At 41.4% G+C, this 16041-nt stretch overlaps 1 protein-coding gene across 2 annotated transcripts in view; it reads right to left on the bottom strand.

Moving 5' to 3' along the window:
• LG02HXorf58 (linkage group 02 CXorf58 homolog) overlaps window positions 1-16041 on the bottom strand; it is a 58853-nt gene that overhangs the window by 16359 nt on the left and 26453 nt on the right. For both annotated transcript variants that reach the window (XM_073616511.1, XM_073616512.1), the window contains exons 4-8: window positions 12802-12896; window positions 12601-12712; window positions 12099-12230; window positions 9949-10178; window positions 561-711 (exon numbers count right to left, since the gene is read on the bottom strand). In XM_073616511.1, coding sequence (XP_073472612.1) covers window positions 561-711; window positions 9949-10178; window positions 12099-12230; window positions 12601-12712; window positions 12802-12896 — 720 coding nt within the window. The remainder of the gene's footprint in view (window positions 1-560; window positions 712-9948; window positions 10179-12098; window positions 12231-12600; window positions 12713-12801; window positions 12897-16041) is intronic.

Consider the following 16041-nt stretch of genomic DNA (forward strand, 5'->3'; position numbering starts at 1 on the left):
ATCAACATTGACTATTTTTAATCCTTATGCTGCTAGTAAATAGATAGGAAAGTATATCCTATTTATTTGTTTTACACATTTTTTTTTTACATTTCTTCAGTTACTTCCTGGTTTCTGGCCCAGGCAAATGGTGTCATACATCCCAGGAGTCTTCAAGAGGGGAGGATGAGTTTCCTCCCCTAAGCTCACCCTCCTGCCTGCATGCCTGAGCTTAGGGCAAATGGATTCCAGGGAGTAAATGCTACATGAATCACCTGCCCTTACTCAAGATGGCCAAGGCCAGAAATGCTAGGGGGGTTCAAAGTGATTTCTCGGCAAAAGAAAGCTTGAAGACATAAATGGATGGGGGAGTTTTCTTTGAATATTAACAATAACTTAAATAGCATTTTTGGTTTGTGGTGCTTATATGCGTATATGTGGTTCCACTTTAAATTCTCTGCTTGAGAATGTATGTGAGTTTGGTTACAGCTTAAGATAAAACATTTAATTGAAATATCCAATCACTTTAAAATTTCCAATTCATATTTGATGCTACTTATAAAAAAATGTACATATCTTACCTGTCCCTCATTTCCTAGACCATAAACCCTTTTCATCTTTTGAACTTTTAGACGAGCCTTATGTGATCTCCGCGATGTATTTCTGGGGGCCACAGAGTAGCGAGATGATAGGTAAGCGGAGATTGCCGATGATGGAGGTGGTGCCGGGGATCTGCAGCATAAAGCAGTTTAGCTGGTTAGTAAATCATTCATAGGATAAATAAATACTTTATGTTCAAACATTTCTAGACACCTGATTATTAAACCTTAAAGTGGATGTTAACCCGATTCATGAAATCTGACCTGGGCACATCTATCTGTAGTGTTTACTTGTCTCTCTCCAAAGCCCTAAGTCTCATGTCTTTTCTGCTGCTCCGTTCCTCTGTTATCAGCATGAGAACTTCTGACAAGTTCTCCGAGATAAAGGCAGCTGAAAATTTGTGTTGGGGAGGTTGCTATAAATAGAATAGCAGAGAGCTTGTCTATTCACAGCACAGCTCTGCAAGTTTCTTGGTTCCTCTGCCTATGTGGAGGGGGGGTGTGCCTTTCCTCAAACCAGCTGTCACACAGTGTATGCCCAGTCTCCCCTCCCACTGCTGAAAGAGGAAGTAAAAGTTCTAACACAATGTTCACTTTCTAAAGAATATAGAAAGCCGAAGACTGCAGATATACATGTAAAACGTATGTGGGAAATTTTTTTCATCCCTGTGTATCACCTGAGGCTGTTCACTTCACTGGGTATATGTGAGGGTTTACATCCACTTTATGAGTGTGTTGGACATCCATTAAAAAACATGGATATTAATAGGGATTTGCCACTCATTACCTTTATAGATCTAACAGTCTCCATTCTTTTGATAAGCCTTTCCACAGGATTTTGGAGCGTTTCTGTGGGAATTTATGTCCCTAACTAGAAAACTTGCATTTGTGAGGTCAAGTCTCCATGCTCGAGAGGAATGCCTGGTTTTAAGTTAGCATTCCAACTCATCCCAAAGATGTTTAATAATGTTGAGATCAGGGCTTTGTGCAAGTCACTTGGGTTCCTCCACACCAACTCATCAAACCATGTGGTCATTGACCTGCACACAGGGGAGCTGGCAACAGGGCTTTTTTAATGTTCATTCATTCAATAGCATTACATTTAATGACCAACTCTTGTTGCTGCTGCTGGCTCCCAGATAAGTGTCATCTCAATAAACTGAAGCTGACAGTGTACACAAGCAAGATCTGACACTTCTTGAAATGTAGGGGATCCCTGCAAAATTTACAGATCTCCGTACTTTAAATAAAAGGAATATTAAAAAAAAAAACTTTGTTGCTGATTGGAAGTAGATATTATTATCTATTCCTGAAAGTGTTTAAAATTAAAAGTGCGGTATGGTGACAGGATTTTTTAAATCTGACACTAATCATTTTGACAGTTTTGTTTGTTAAATATAGTGCTTATACAGTTATGCTCATAAGTTTACATACCTTGACAGAATTTATGATTTCTTGGCCATTTTTCAGAGAATATGAATGGTAACACAAAAACATCTCTTTCACACATGGTTAGTGTTTGGCTGAAGCCATTTATTATCATCAACTGTGTCTACTTTTTTTAAATCATAATGACAGCAGAAACTACCAAAATGACCCTGATCGAAAGTTTACATACCCTGGTGATTTTGACCTGATAACATGCACACAAGTTAACACAAAGGGGTTTGAATGGCTATTAAAGGTAACCATCCTCACCTGTGATCTGTTTGCTTGTAATTAATGTGTGTGTATAAAAGGTCAATGAGTTTCTGGACTCCTGACAGACCCTTGCATCTTTCATCCAGTGCTGCACTGATGTTTCTGGATTATGAGTCATAGGGAAAGCAAAAGAATTGTCAAAGGATCTGCGGGAAAAGGTAGTTGAACTGTATAAAACAGGAAAGAGATATAAATAGATATCCAAGGAATTGAGAATGACAATCAGTAGTGTTCAAACTCTAATCAAGAAGTGAAAAATGAGGGGTTCTGTTGAAACCAAACCACAGTCAGGTAGACCAACTAAAATTTCAGCCACAACTGCCAGGAAAATTGTTCGGGATGCGAAGAAAAACCCACAAATAACTTCAGATGAAATACAGGACTCTCTAAAAACAACATGTGGTGTGACTGTTTCAAGATGCACAATAGGGAGGCACTTGAAGAAAGATGGGCTGCATGGTCAAGTTCCCAGAAGAAAGCCATTACTACGCAAATGCCACAAAGTATCAAGCTTACAATATGCCAAACAGCACAGAGACAAGCCTCAAACCTTCTGGCACAAGAGTGGAGTGATGAGACCAATATTGAGCTTTTTGGCCACAACCATAAACGCTAAATTTGGAGAGGAGTCAACAAGGCCTATGATGAAAGGTACGGAGGTGGATCGCTGATGTTTTGGGGATGTGTGAGCTACAAAAGCACAGGAAATTTGGTCAAAATTGATGGCAAGACGAATGCAGTATGTTATTAAAAAAAAAAAAAAAAATACTGGAGGAACATTTGCATTCTAAATAGTAACCAAAAAAATCGGACTTTATAGGCATGGAAACAATGGGGAAAGTAACACAACTAATATTGAATCAAAAATATTTATTGAAAAAAGTACATAAATTCATAGATAGTGTTCAAAAGAAGAGATAAAAACATGAATCAAATGATACAATTTGTACATTGAGCCCTTATGTGTCATGCGTCTACGCAATTCGCCGCGAGGCTTCTTCAGGACACAAACGAGGTTCAAAATTGTAACACAGAAGGGTTACTATTTAGTATCCCCTTCTTATCCCCTTCGTCTCATGCTGCGCATGGGACGTACTTGGACATTCCAACATGACAATGATCCAAAACACAAGGCCAAGTCGAACTGTCATTGGTTACAGCAGATGAAAAGTGAAGGTTCTGGAGTGACCATCTCAGTCTCCTGACTTCAATATCATTGAGCCACTTTTGGCTTTCTGTTGTCATTATGATTTAAAAAGCGTAAACACAGGTGATTGATAATAAATGGCTTCAGCCAAACACTAACCATGAGTGAAAGAAAAGTTTTTGTTTTATCATTCATATTCTCTGAAAAATGGCCAACAAATCATAAATTCTGTCAGTATATGTAAACTTATGAGCATAACTGTATATATACACGAGGAGGAGAAGATTTTGAAAAAGCATTATATAGTACTTATTAGCTGCATTTTTTAAGGCCAGGTTCACACTGGTGTGCTGCGGTTTGGCTGCAGCTCGGGTGTATGCACGGTTTGCATGAGTTTTACTTGCGGTCCCATAGACTTCTATTAGGTCACACATTTTTGTTGCGTTTTCCGAAGGTGCACCAAAGATGCACTACGAAGGACTTTTGGTGTGCTTTCAGAAAACGCAGCAAAAGCATGCAACCTAATAGAAGTGTATGGAATTGCGGGTAAAACGAACAAAAGCCACACATACACCCTCGGTATCAGTGTGAACCTGACCTAGCTACAGATCTAAAATTGTCACCGACTGTAAATTAAAGTAGAACTATAGGCAAAAAATTTTCCTGACGCCACCATGGCAGCATACTAGTGATAGGCTCCGCCTTTCTCCCCTCCCTCAGGACCAATGAAATAGCATAAGTTTAAAGGCCAGTTAGGCCCCGCCCCATTCTTCTTTTTGTCCTTATACCTCCACGAACCAGTGAAGAGTAAGCAGTACTATGTTCCCCCCTCTTCCTCCAGGCAGCTGCCGGCTGGGTTAAGCCTCTCCTAGTACGAAGTCCTAGTATCAGGCTGCTAAAATCGCCAGAGTAGCTTGGGAGCTCCTTCTGTGGGTCTCGATGCAGCTGAGCAGTTTTTCCTCTTTAGGAATGAAATCCGCCTTTAAGGTTGGTGTCTGCAACGCTTATTGGGTTTGGGGAGGCCAGCTTTGCATCCTTCTTACCTTTTCCTTTGTTTGTCTCCTGTCATTTACTCATTTTCTGCACTTCCTGTTCTTTTCCTCCTGCAGTGGCACTGGTCTGAGTACATTACTCCCCCTAGACAGGTTCTCTGTCCTTTGCTGTCCTAGGCCGGCTGTAGGTATAACTTATGTTTGTAAGTTGTGTATGTATAGGTTTGGGGCAGGTGGGTATGTGTGTATCTATATGTATATGGATATGTATATATGTGTATTGTAGGGGATCAGAGGGGTGGACAGCTGGCTCAGAGACAGCCCATTAAAACAAAAGTGGCTTTATTCAGCAAAATAAACATAAGATAAGACAGACTTGTCTTGTCACGCATTTGTGCACACAGGTACAGCTCACAGTTCAGCAACACACAGGCTTATAGGTTAATAGTTCATGGCTCCAATCAGAGCTACAGTCTTTATGTGGTTAAGCTCACCCAGCACACCTTCCAGCAATGGACATTTTCACACAGCATGCTGCTGTCTCTCTCTCTCCTACTCAAACAGCTCCTCTCTGAGACTTTCAGCCCAGCTGACAATAAGCAGGTCTGAAGGGGGAATACCTGCCCTCTTCGATTAACCCCTTCTTAACCCTGCCCCAGGCTGACCCTCTGCAGTATGTATATATGTTCATGTATATGTTTGTGTATATATGTGTGTTCTTATGTTGGTTGGTAAGTATGTATGTTGGGGGGTGTTATATGGAGCGGTATGTGCATGTATTTATATATGCATGCATATTGTTTTTCTTTAAAAAAAAAAAAGGGGGGGAAAGGAGAGAGTGTGTAGATGTATATATGTGTATGTATATTTTTAGATATACATTAATAGAGGGAGAAGTGAAGTTGTTGCCTTATCTATTTTTCCTCTTCTCTGTCTTTCTGCGGCTGTCCATCTCTCAGCTGGTCATCCCATTTCTCCACGGTTCGAGTATCAGTCACCACCCATACAAAAGACCCTCAACACTTAGGTGGGGACCACCGTGTCGGTAAGTTTTCAGGAAAAGAGTGCCCTCTCATGCGGATTGCTTTGATTTGCTTCAGCTCCGAGCGCCCACTTTCTCAAAGGCCAGAGCCAGAGGCCATAGAAAGGCGGACGTTCTTCAGAGAAGCATAGCTCGGATGCTGCTCCCACTCAGGAGAGAGGTTCCAAGGAAAACGTCTTAGCTCTTCTTTCCCAGACCCAGCACCCCAACAAGAGTCCTGCAGGACCTGTGGCACAGTGCCTATACCCAGGAGGCTGGTGAGTGAAGTTAGCCTGGTTGAAGTTTGCAGCTGACAGGTAATACCGAATGTCCTTATTACTTATAAGGTGGCACAAAACTTGTTTTAAACTCACTGTAATTACTCTAGCTAGCCAGCCCCCTTGTTGCGGGTCTAGCCACTAGCAGAACAACCTGCCTCATGGATCACTCATCCTCTCAGTACTCCTGAGGAGGGGGCGCAGCCTGCAAATGATTTTAGCTCCTTTGCACCAGGGGAAGATCTGGAGCTACTTGGTGTCAGTTTATCTTTGGAGAACTGTGTATCCAGGCAGTCATGCAGACCATTACATGGGTTAAAAGACAAAGTCATATTTACCCTTTCAATGAGCAATCACTTTTCCATTAGGAAACTGGTTTAATTCCAGGCGGATATAGCATCGCTGAAATCCATGCCTACAGTGGGACCGGCTCCAATAGGGTGGCGGCTGGGAAGGGCCTGCCACTCAACAGAGGCCCTTACCTTGGTGTCGGTACTTTGGGTTTCTGCTCCCAGGATATGGTTGGAGAGGAAATCCTTAGGGCTGATATCTTGGGACCCAGCCAAGATGTATCAGCAAATTTCACTGCGGAAGCAGCAATAGTCTCCTGGTGCCTTGCCAAGGCAATGCTATACTATGTTATGGCTAGGGGTACCCTATGGTTAAGACCCGGGGTTGTGTTTGGCTTCCTAGAAACAAAATTGGAATAGTCACTTTATAGTGCAAGATCTCTGTTTGATATGAAACCAGAGACAGCCATGTCGGAAGTGACAGGAGGAGGGTCCGTTCTTCTCCCATAACAGAAAGCAGGAAAGTAAAAAAAAAATATATAACTAAAAATAAATAATAAAGGGAGAAATGTGTTTCTCCCGCTAGATTCCGCTCCTCTAGGGGCAACCTTTCATAAGGTCCATAAATGAAAATCTTTAGGTGTACCGCAGGTACCCACAAAACCTTTTTACCGGGTGCATGCCCAGACTTTCAAGGTAAGTCCCAGTGGGCACGCATCATGGGTTACTGGACAGTGGATTGTGCAGATTCTTGGAGGATAGGCACTCATGGTCACTTTGGTGGATTCCTCACTGTTCCTTCTCCAGACCTTTTTCTCCCCCTCTGAGCTGCCAGATCCACCGCAACCACGGTGGTTACAATACTTACAGACACTTCAGACTCAGAGGGGAGCTGTCCTGGTCCCATCTCACAGGAGAGATTGTAGGTCTCCTACCCACCCCTGTTTGTAGATCACGTGGGTTGGAGAGAAGCATTCGCTTGCAACAGATGGCTGGAGGCTTTCGCTAGATCGTCAGGATTCTTAGCCTTACATCCCAAAAATGTTTTCTTTTTCCTTTTTTATTCCAAAGTAAGTAAATTTGGCGATTGGTTGGACACATCTCCGCTTTATCAGCCTACCTTTTAGCCTATGAATATCTCTAAGAATATTCACAGAGGTTTCAGTGCCGTGTCAGTTCCTCTTGGAGAACAGGGTCTCCAGATTCGCCAATACCTGGGCGTCATTCCTTTCTACATAAAAAAAAGGCCAACTTTTGCAACAGTTAAAGTGCCTGTGGGGGCTCTACTGGTTCCTCTGTTTTGCTTCCATCGGAAAAGGACGGTGACGGTTATAAGGAGAATTCTAAGATCAGATGCCTCTACTTCCTGGACGACTTCTAGGTGTCTCAGCCTCCTGGCTGTAATGTTGTCATTCATACCGATGATTCCTTGGATACATGGGCACTGTTGCTAGTTTCAACTACAACAGAGGAAACAGGATCCGGCGCAGCTATGGTCAGTGTCACACAGTATGTATAGCGGTCCGCGGTGATGGAAAGACCTTGAGGATGTCACGAACCATCTGACTGGATCAATGTGATGAATCATATCGGCAAGACAGCCTGGCAGGCGCACTGCAAGGGTCTGTCGATCAAGGCAAGCGGAGTTTGCTAGCCAAGGAAGGTAGCCTCGAAAGCGCTGGAAGGTTAGGCAGCCTTTTTTATCACTTTGACCTTGCTACACAGAATCAAGAGTGACCAGTCATCTTGCGGTTGAGCAACAGGACAGCAATTGCGTATTTTCAGCTCCAGGGAGGATCTCGCGGCAATATGCAATTGAGAGATGTATAACCCAGAATGTCTGGGTAGGAAGATCACCAGCAAATTCTGGAAGTAATTTACCTCCTAGGGGACTGGAATACACGGACATACTGTCCATCATGCAAGCTTGCCAGAGCATGAGGGGGAGGCTTATCCACGGGTGGCCTACCACAGACAGGCTTCTTTGCTTCTCACAGCAAATGCCAATTTAAGAAGAGGTCTGACTCGGTTTCTGCTCCCCAAAGCAGAGAACAGAAGCTGAGTTTCTCCATGAAACTGCAATCAAGCATACTGTATATTTTTTCCCCAACTTCTCTCCTAATTAAATTCCTCTGGAAGCTGTCAAGAATGAGCATGGTAGTCATGACCACCCCTCCATTCTGACCATAGGAGTCTTGGTGCTTCCTGGGTATCTACTTCAGAATACAGAAGTCGATTCCCCTTCACACATGCACAGACCAGGGATGCAAGCATAATGGCGGGAAGGGGAAGCCGCAGAACCTAGATTGCTCCAGAGTTGCTCCAAGAGTGAGCTCTACTTTGGGGGGTGCGAAAGGCACTCTACTAACAGCCTCTATGCCAAGATCTGGAACAAACTTGTGTTTTTTTCTATTTTGCATGGCAAGATATTATTCTTACTGCACCTCTGGTGGCAGCTGTTCTGGTCTTCTTGTAGGTCAGATTGGACATGAACCTTACCCTATACTCTTTTGAGGCTGCAGGTGTCAGCAAGAACAAGGTTTAATTTGGCCAAAGGCCCTTTAGTTTGCAAAATTTTTAAGACAGTCAGGAGGTTTCATCAGCGCAAATCGTCAAACAGAAGTCGGTTCGAGTTTCAGGCCCTTAGAGCTTCAGAAAAGCATATTGCTTTTGTTACAGGAATAGAGCTGCATCCTGTAGTTCAGCTTATATCAGAGGTAGCGACAGCCCTCCATCTATCTATTATCTGTCCATTGCCTAACTTTCCAGACGTTCAAGCAAGAAAACCACACAAATTGGTCATTCCCACAGCTTGAAAGAAATTTCTGTCCACAATTGCTCTTTTCAGTTCATATGATAAGTCTTTCACTGTTGCAGATGGAATTCATCAGGCAAGAGAGGTTGCCTCCTGGACTTTAGCAAGATTGGTTGTGCAGATGGGAAATGGGTCGTGAGCCTCCTTCAGTGGCAGGATGCATCCTCTTCCAGAGAGGTTGAGGCCTCATAGACGGCCCAGTTGAAAGCATCTATGGATTCATTCTACAGGAAAGTGGCATGCTTTTCCCAGCATACAACCTTTACAGAATAGATCTGGTTGCCTTGTCATCAGTGGGCTTCGGAGGAATGACTGTTCAGTCTTCTGTCCCATTTGAAAAAAAAAAAAAATATATATATATATATATATATATATATATATATATATATATATATATATATATATATATATATATATATATATATATATAATATATATAAAATAATTATTTTGGTTTGTTAAGTAGAACCCACCCTGTCAGCTAGGATATGTATCACTGGTATGCTGTCATGGTGGCGTCAGAAAAACGGAAAATTGTATCACACTTACCGTAATTTTCCTTTCCTGACGCCAATCCATGGCAGCATACGGACCCACCCTTGTGCGTTTTGGTATCTAGCTAATTACGAAGAATGTGGCGGGGCCTAACTGGCCTTTAATTTATGCTATTTCATTGGTCCTGAGGGAGGGGAAAAAGGCGGAGCCTATCACTAGTATGCTGCCATGGATTGGCATCAGGAAAGGAAAATTACGGTAAGTATGATACAATTTTCCGTTTTTTTTTTTCATTTTGAATAGAGCAAGGAAGAGTTATAATCCCTGTTAGTTTTTTGTTTTTTTTTTGCCATCTGTGTCCCATTGCAAAGATCTCTTTCACTTCCTGTCCCAGAGCCAAACTGAAAGTCAGAGGAAATTCTATTAAAAGAATTTCTTTTACTTTCACTTTCAATGATAATGGTAAGCTGGACAAATGGAGAGGGCGAATCTCCTTAATAGAAGCAAAGACCGCAAAAAAAAAATTGATAGGTGTTCTAGTCCCTCTCCACTTTATCCAAAAATAAAAAGTTTTTCATTTAGTTATACTTTAATAGTTTCGAGAAATATTAAATTGAAAGATTGTGACAACCTGTATTGTGTGATCGCACTGATCTGTCTCTGCTGTATGTCCTCAGTTCTTGGGATATGAAGAAGCAACTTAATTTCATCTTTAAGTCTGTCTGAAATGGTCCCAGACTCTGCATAATTTACTATGTCATACATAATTGTTGTTCGAGGCATGTTTTTCAGTGACAGCTTTCTCCAGCAATTATCTCGGCCTCCAAGGTGTGCTGGCATCTCATCGAGGTGGCTTATGTACTAAAAGGCATAAATGAAATATGTCAGTAATTTGAAATATCATTCCATCTTGTTATTTACATAATTACTTCACAAGCCATTTTGCAGACCTGCAATCAGTTAGGATTTTATAATCACCACAAATTTTACATTTTCTTTTCCTCATTTCTGGTAACTAACTGCCTCTCCCAGATTATTGCACATAGCTTGGGGTCAGACTGCTTCATGGTATATGGCATTGCTGGGAAAACTGCTTGGTCCTTTAGATTTGCTGCACTGTTACATCTCTGCTAGAAAACACAGATATATTATATTTGTGTCAATGCTAGGCTTACCATCAATACCAATGTCTCTCAGAGCCTGTACTCGTATACCATTAGTGCTAGTCTGGGCATCAGCCAGTCGATATATTTGTCCATATATGTTTATTCATATATCTGCATTACCAGTCTGCCAGCAGTGTTAATAGTTTTCTTAAATTGTAACTAAAGGCAAAACGTTTTTTTTTTTCATTTTGTATAAAGTAAGGGAGGGTTATAACCCCCTTCACTTTTTTGGTGATCTGTGTCCCATTGGGGAGATTTCCCTTCACTTCCTGTCCCATAGCCAAATAGGAAGTTAGAGGAAATCTCTTCAAAGTGAGGGAATCCCGGTGTTTTACCAGAGTCACCAGAACTGGCGTCCCCATTGGAAGATTTCCCCTCTATTAGTGTTCTTATGTCAACCCAAAATTTGGGATTTTCTTTTACCTACACTTTCGATGATAAAGGTAAACAGGACTACTAATGACATACTAAAAAAATCTGGTGAGTTAATAAGAATGACGGGTACAGCATGAAATTATAGAAATTACAAGCAGTCCCCGAGTTATGAACACCTGAGTTACGAGCGACCCCTACTTACAAACGGCTTCAAATGCCGGCCACTTGTGCTCCACGCGGGTCCTGGATACCTTTTGAGCACTTCCGAACACATCCCACACTGCCGTACTATGGCCCAGATAACATAACAAGCGCCCGGAACATGCCACATCCATGCACAGGTGGCAGTTACACTTATGAACACAGTATTCCAACCGGAAGTTACACTTATTAATGCAGTGATTCGACTTACGAACAACTTCAACTTACGAACAAACCTATAGTCCCTATTGTGTCCGTAACTTGGGGACTGCCTGTATAGAAATTTCATATGAGTACAGTATTGCATGACTATGCAAATGTCATTCAAAGTGTGACAGTGCTGAAAGCTGAAAATTGGCGTGGGCAGGGAGGGGGTGAAAGTGTCCAGAAGGCAAGTGGTTAAACTATATGTCTTGGGAAAAAAAGCATTCAGTACATCTTCGCAATTTATGTACAATACCCCATGTTTTCTTTATTTATAAATACGGCAGGAACAGTAAAATACCTGTTGCTCCTGCTAGAAATCCAGTGAAACTCTAACTTCCCGTATCAGCCCTGCCCAGTCTCCCATGCTGGACTTGAACACATAGGTGGAACTTGAAAACTTAGGTGCTAAACTGGAGCAAGCATACATCTAAATTGATCAGCAGAGGTGATATTTCATTACTGTTTTTATGGGCTTCAGCCCTGGTTCACATTGATGCGATATGACATGTCATATCGGCGACAATGGCACCACCCGAATCGGTGCGACGCCACTTTTGCAGCGCCACACCGATTCCCAAAAGTAGTTTCTGCGATATCGGGATGCAATTTCCATTGATATCTGCGCAGCAACCCGCACAGATGTCTCTGATATCGCCCCCGAAGTCGGGACTGACATGCGGGAATGAAATCATGCGAGTTCAGCTGAACTTACACGATTTGATTCCCGCTGTCAGTGTGAAGCAGGGCTCAAAGATGGATTTATACTTCAAAATGTTTCAGATGATCTTTAAAGTAAAGTAATTATAGACACCGTGACTTATTTTATGCTTACTTGCATGTAATCTTTAAAAGTGGCCACATCCACAGCATCTGTTACTTTGTATGTCTGATGTTCAAGCTGATCATAAATCACTTGGTCATAGTATGTTCGATGCCCCATCAGCTTACATGCATCCACTGCAGCCTACAAAACATTAACCAGAGCAATTGATTGAAATACTAATGCAGTATTACTATACATTTGTTAAAACTGTACATCATGACTATTTAAACATTACTTCCTGTGTTCTGTCTGACACCTGTCACTTGGGTAAGAAACGAGGGGAAATACTTCATATGGGGACACAGACAGCAATAAAATTTTGACACAGATTCTAAATGTTCCTTACTCCACTAAAAATTTTGTTTTTGTAGCTGCCTGTGTCCTTATTATTAAGTATAAATATTATATAGTAGTACAAAAATATTCACATACAGTATATAAACTGTATATTCATTGTAATGATTACACTTCACAATAGGTGTGTGTTGAAAAAAAATCATATATAGATCACCTCACTTGAAGGACTAATCACTCGTTTTCCACTGATGTATCGGCTGTTACGATTGCCTGAGCGGTGAAAAATCTTAAAGACAATGAATGGTGGGAACTCATAGCCTGCAAATCTGTAAAAGAAAATGTGAATTAGCAATACATTCTGATCATAAAATCTGTCCCTCGAGTGTACTGCTAAATGTCACAGACCAACATTTACCTGAATCTTACTTTACACTGCATTCCTGGATCCTTCAGCAGTTCTGCTTCCAGTGGACTGACTTTCTTCAGGATTCCATATGCAGGACATTTTTCCTGCAAAATGATTTCAAGAAAAAACTCTGTCATCCCTAATATACAATCGTGTTTCTCAAACCTACCGTCAAGCCCACCAACAGCTCATGTTTCCATTTCATAGTTGTAGCACTACAGAGTGTTTTACTGTAAGGCAATTATCAAGGAATATACATGTTCAAAAATAAAAGGTGTAAAATAGTTTATTTACTGAGACAGATTTACTAATTGAAAGAAAGTAAAGAGGAAAAATAGGGTAATATATACAAAAGTAACCATAATCTATAAATACACAGTCAAGCAGAACTTGCCAAACAAAAATATCTAACAAAGTAATTTTCATCCTAGCCACTCAATATATGAATACTTCAAGTGTAATGTTATCCGTTACAGTTACTAGTGTGCTTATGTTTGCACTCAACCAAGCTGTCAAGCCATCAAATAGCTGATGTTATAGCCGAATACATGTGCAACAATATGGCAACTACAGATTAGACAGAAGTTAACATGGCAGCTACCTTGGCTGTTAATGATACAAGGGTTTTGTTACATGTTAGAATGTCCTTTAATAAATGCCCCCAGCCCCATTCATTTATATGGGTAATCTGTACTCAAGGCAGCTTCCAGCGGTTCCTGGGATTCTGCTTAAGCCTGGTACTATCAGTTTTATTTTTTGTTCAACACAGTGGGCTGAGTGAAAACTGAAGCGCTCTGGAGGAGATCCTGTAGTAACTATCCGATGTAAGTAGAGAGATCTCCCCGCTGAGCTATTGTGTTCTGACAGGGGGACGCCCCCCACCAGAACACACCAGTGAGTATTCTCAGCCATCGGCTACCAATCGACAGACTTTTTTCGGTCATGCCGCTTCGCTGGACCCGCTGCTGTACACACGGGCTGAAAGTTGGTTAGTTTCTATTGAACTGGCCGATACAGTCTGATATTCTGCCTGTGTGTATGGCCCATTACTAATAAGGAATGAATGGGGCTGTCTTACTCAAGTGCAATATCAAGAGGAGCTGGCCAGGACCATGTTGGAGGAGCGATCACTAGATCAGGATGGAATGTAAGTAATGGACAAGGCTGTCTACACTCACGGGGATAGAGGAATTGTTAAAGAAGAACTTGACTAAAGGCAAAGTCCTTTAAAGAGCACCTGTCCTGGGAAAAAAAGGTGTCATTGACCTTTGTAGCTGCAGGCACTGCAAAGGATTTGATCTTCAAATTTTACAGTGGAGACACTGAAATTGTAGCCCATATTACCTTATTTCGTCTGGCAGCAGAGACTTGGTATCAGGCGGTGTAAGCTGTTACAAACTAAAATCTGACTTTAGAATCCCTTTTGTGATTTGAATAAAGTTTAACCACTTTAGCTCCAGAAGGTTTACCCCCATTCACGACCAGGCCATTTTTTGCGAAATGGCACCGCGTTACTTTACCTGACAATTACATGGGCGTGTGACACTGTACCCAAAAAAAAATTATGTCCTTTTTTTCCCACAAATAGAGCTTTCTTTTGGTGGTACTTGATCACCACTGCGTTCTTTTTTTTTTTTTTTTTTTGCTGCTATATACAAATAAAGACCGACAATTTTGAATAAAAAAATATATTTTTTACTTTCTGCTATAAAACATTCTCAATAAAATTTTTTAAAAAAATCAAATTTCTTAATCAATTTAGGCCAATATGTATTCTGCTACCTATTTTTGGTAAAAAAAATCCCAATACATGTATATTAAATGATTTGCGCAAAAGTTACAGCATCTACAAACTATGGTATATATATATATATATATATATATATATATATATATATATATATATATATATATTAGGGCTGTGGAAATTAAAGATTAATTCCTTGATTAATCATTAATTTTTTTGATCGATCAAAATTTTTTTGATCTGTAGGCTGCCTGCCCTGGGGCCGCTTTGGGCCAAGCTGTGCCTGCAGCACTCTGCTCCCTCTTCCTCCTCCTCCATTATATGTCATACACAGTCTGCGGGCATCTCCCGCTGTGTGTCTCGGAGCTGAGTGTGAAAACTTTGGCCGCGCTGTGAGAAAAGTCCCGCCCACCTCCTAGATCAGCTCGTGTAATAGACGCAGTGTTCTGTCTATCACAGGAGCTGATCTATAAGGAGGGCGGGACTTTTCTCACAGCGCGGCCAAGGTTTTCACACTCAGCTCCGAGACACACATCGGGAAATGCCCGCAGACTGTGTAATCCAGGCACATGCACTGACTACAGTGAAGCTGCGATTATAGGCACGGTGAGACTGCATTATGGGCACGGTGAGACTGCATTATGGGCACGGTGAGGCTGCCATTATAGGCACGGCGAGGCTGCGATTATGGGAACGGTGAGGCTGCTATTATGTGGCACGGTAAGTCTGAGCTTATGGACACGGTGAGACTGCATTATGGGCACGGTGAGGCTGCGATTATGGGGACAGTGAGGCTGCGATTATGGACACGGTAAGGCTGAGATTATGGGCACGGTGAGGCTGAGTTTATGACGTGTGACGTCGTAGCCATGCCCTGCTATGTCCGGCTTCCGCCTTTGCCATAACAACGGTGCTAAATCAGCTAAAAGTAGTTGGATCTGTATGTGCGTTATAATTATTCGAAATTAGTCTATTAATCGATTTAACAAAAAACGATTAATCAGACATGAAAATTTTAATCAGTAACAGCCCTAATATATGTATATCTATATATAGATATAGATATATCTATATATATACACACTATACACACACACACACGGTGGGGCAAAAAAGTATTTAGTCAGCCACCAATTGTGCAAGTTCTCCCACTAAAAAGATGAGAGAGGCCTGTAATTGTCATCATAGGTAAACATCAACTATGAGAGACAAAATGTGGAAACAAATCCAGACAATCACATTGTCTGATTTTTGAAATAATTTATTTTCAAATTATGGTGGAAAATAAGTATTTGGTCACCTACAAACAAGCAAGATTTCTGGCTCTCACAGACCTGTATCTTCTTCTTTAAGAGGCTCCTCTGTCCTCCACTCATTACCTGTATTAATGGCACCTGTTTGAACTTGTTATCAGTATAAAAGACACCTGTCCACAACCTCAAACAGTCACACTCCAAACTTCACTATGGTGAAGAATAAAGAGCTGTCGAAGGACACCAGAA

This window comes from Aquarana catesbeiana, linkage group LG02, assembly GCF_042186555.1.
Source record: "Aquarana catesbeiana isolate 2022-GZ linkage group LG02, ASM4218655v1, whole genome shotgun sequence".
Lineage (NCBI taxonomy): Eukaryota > Metazoa > Chordata > Amphibia > Anura > Ranidae > Aquarana > Aquarana catesbeiana.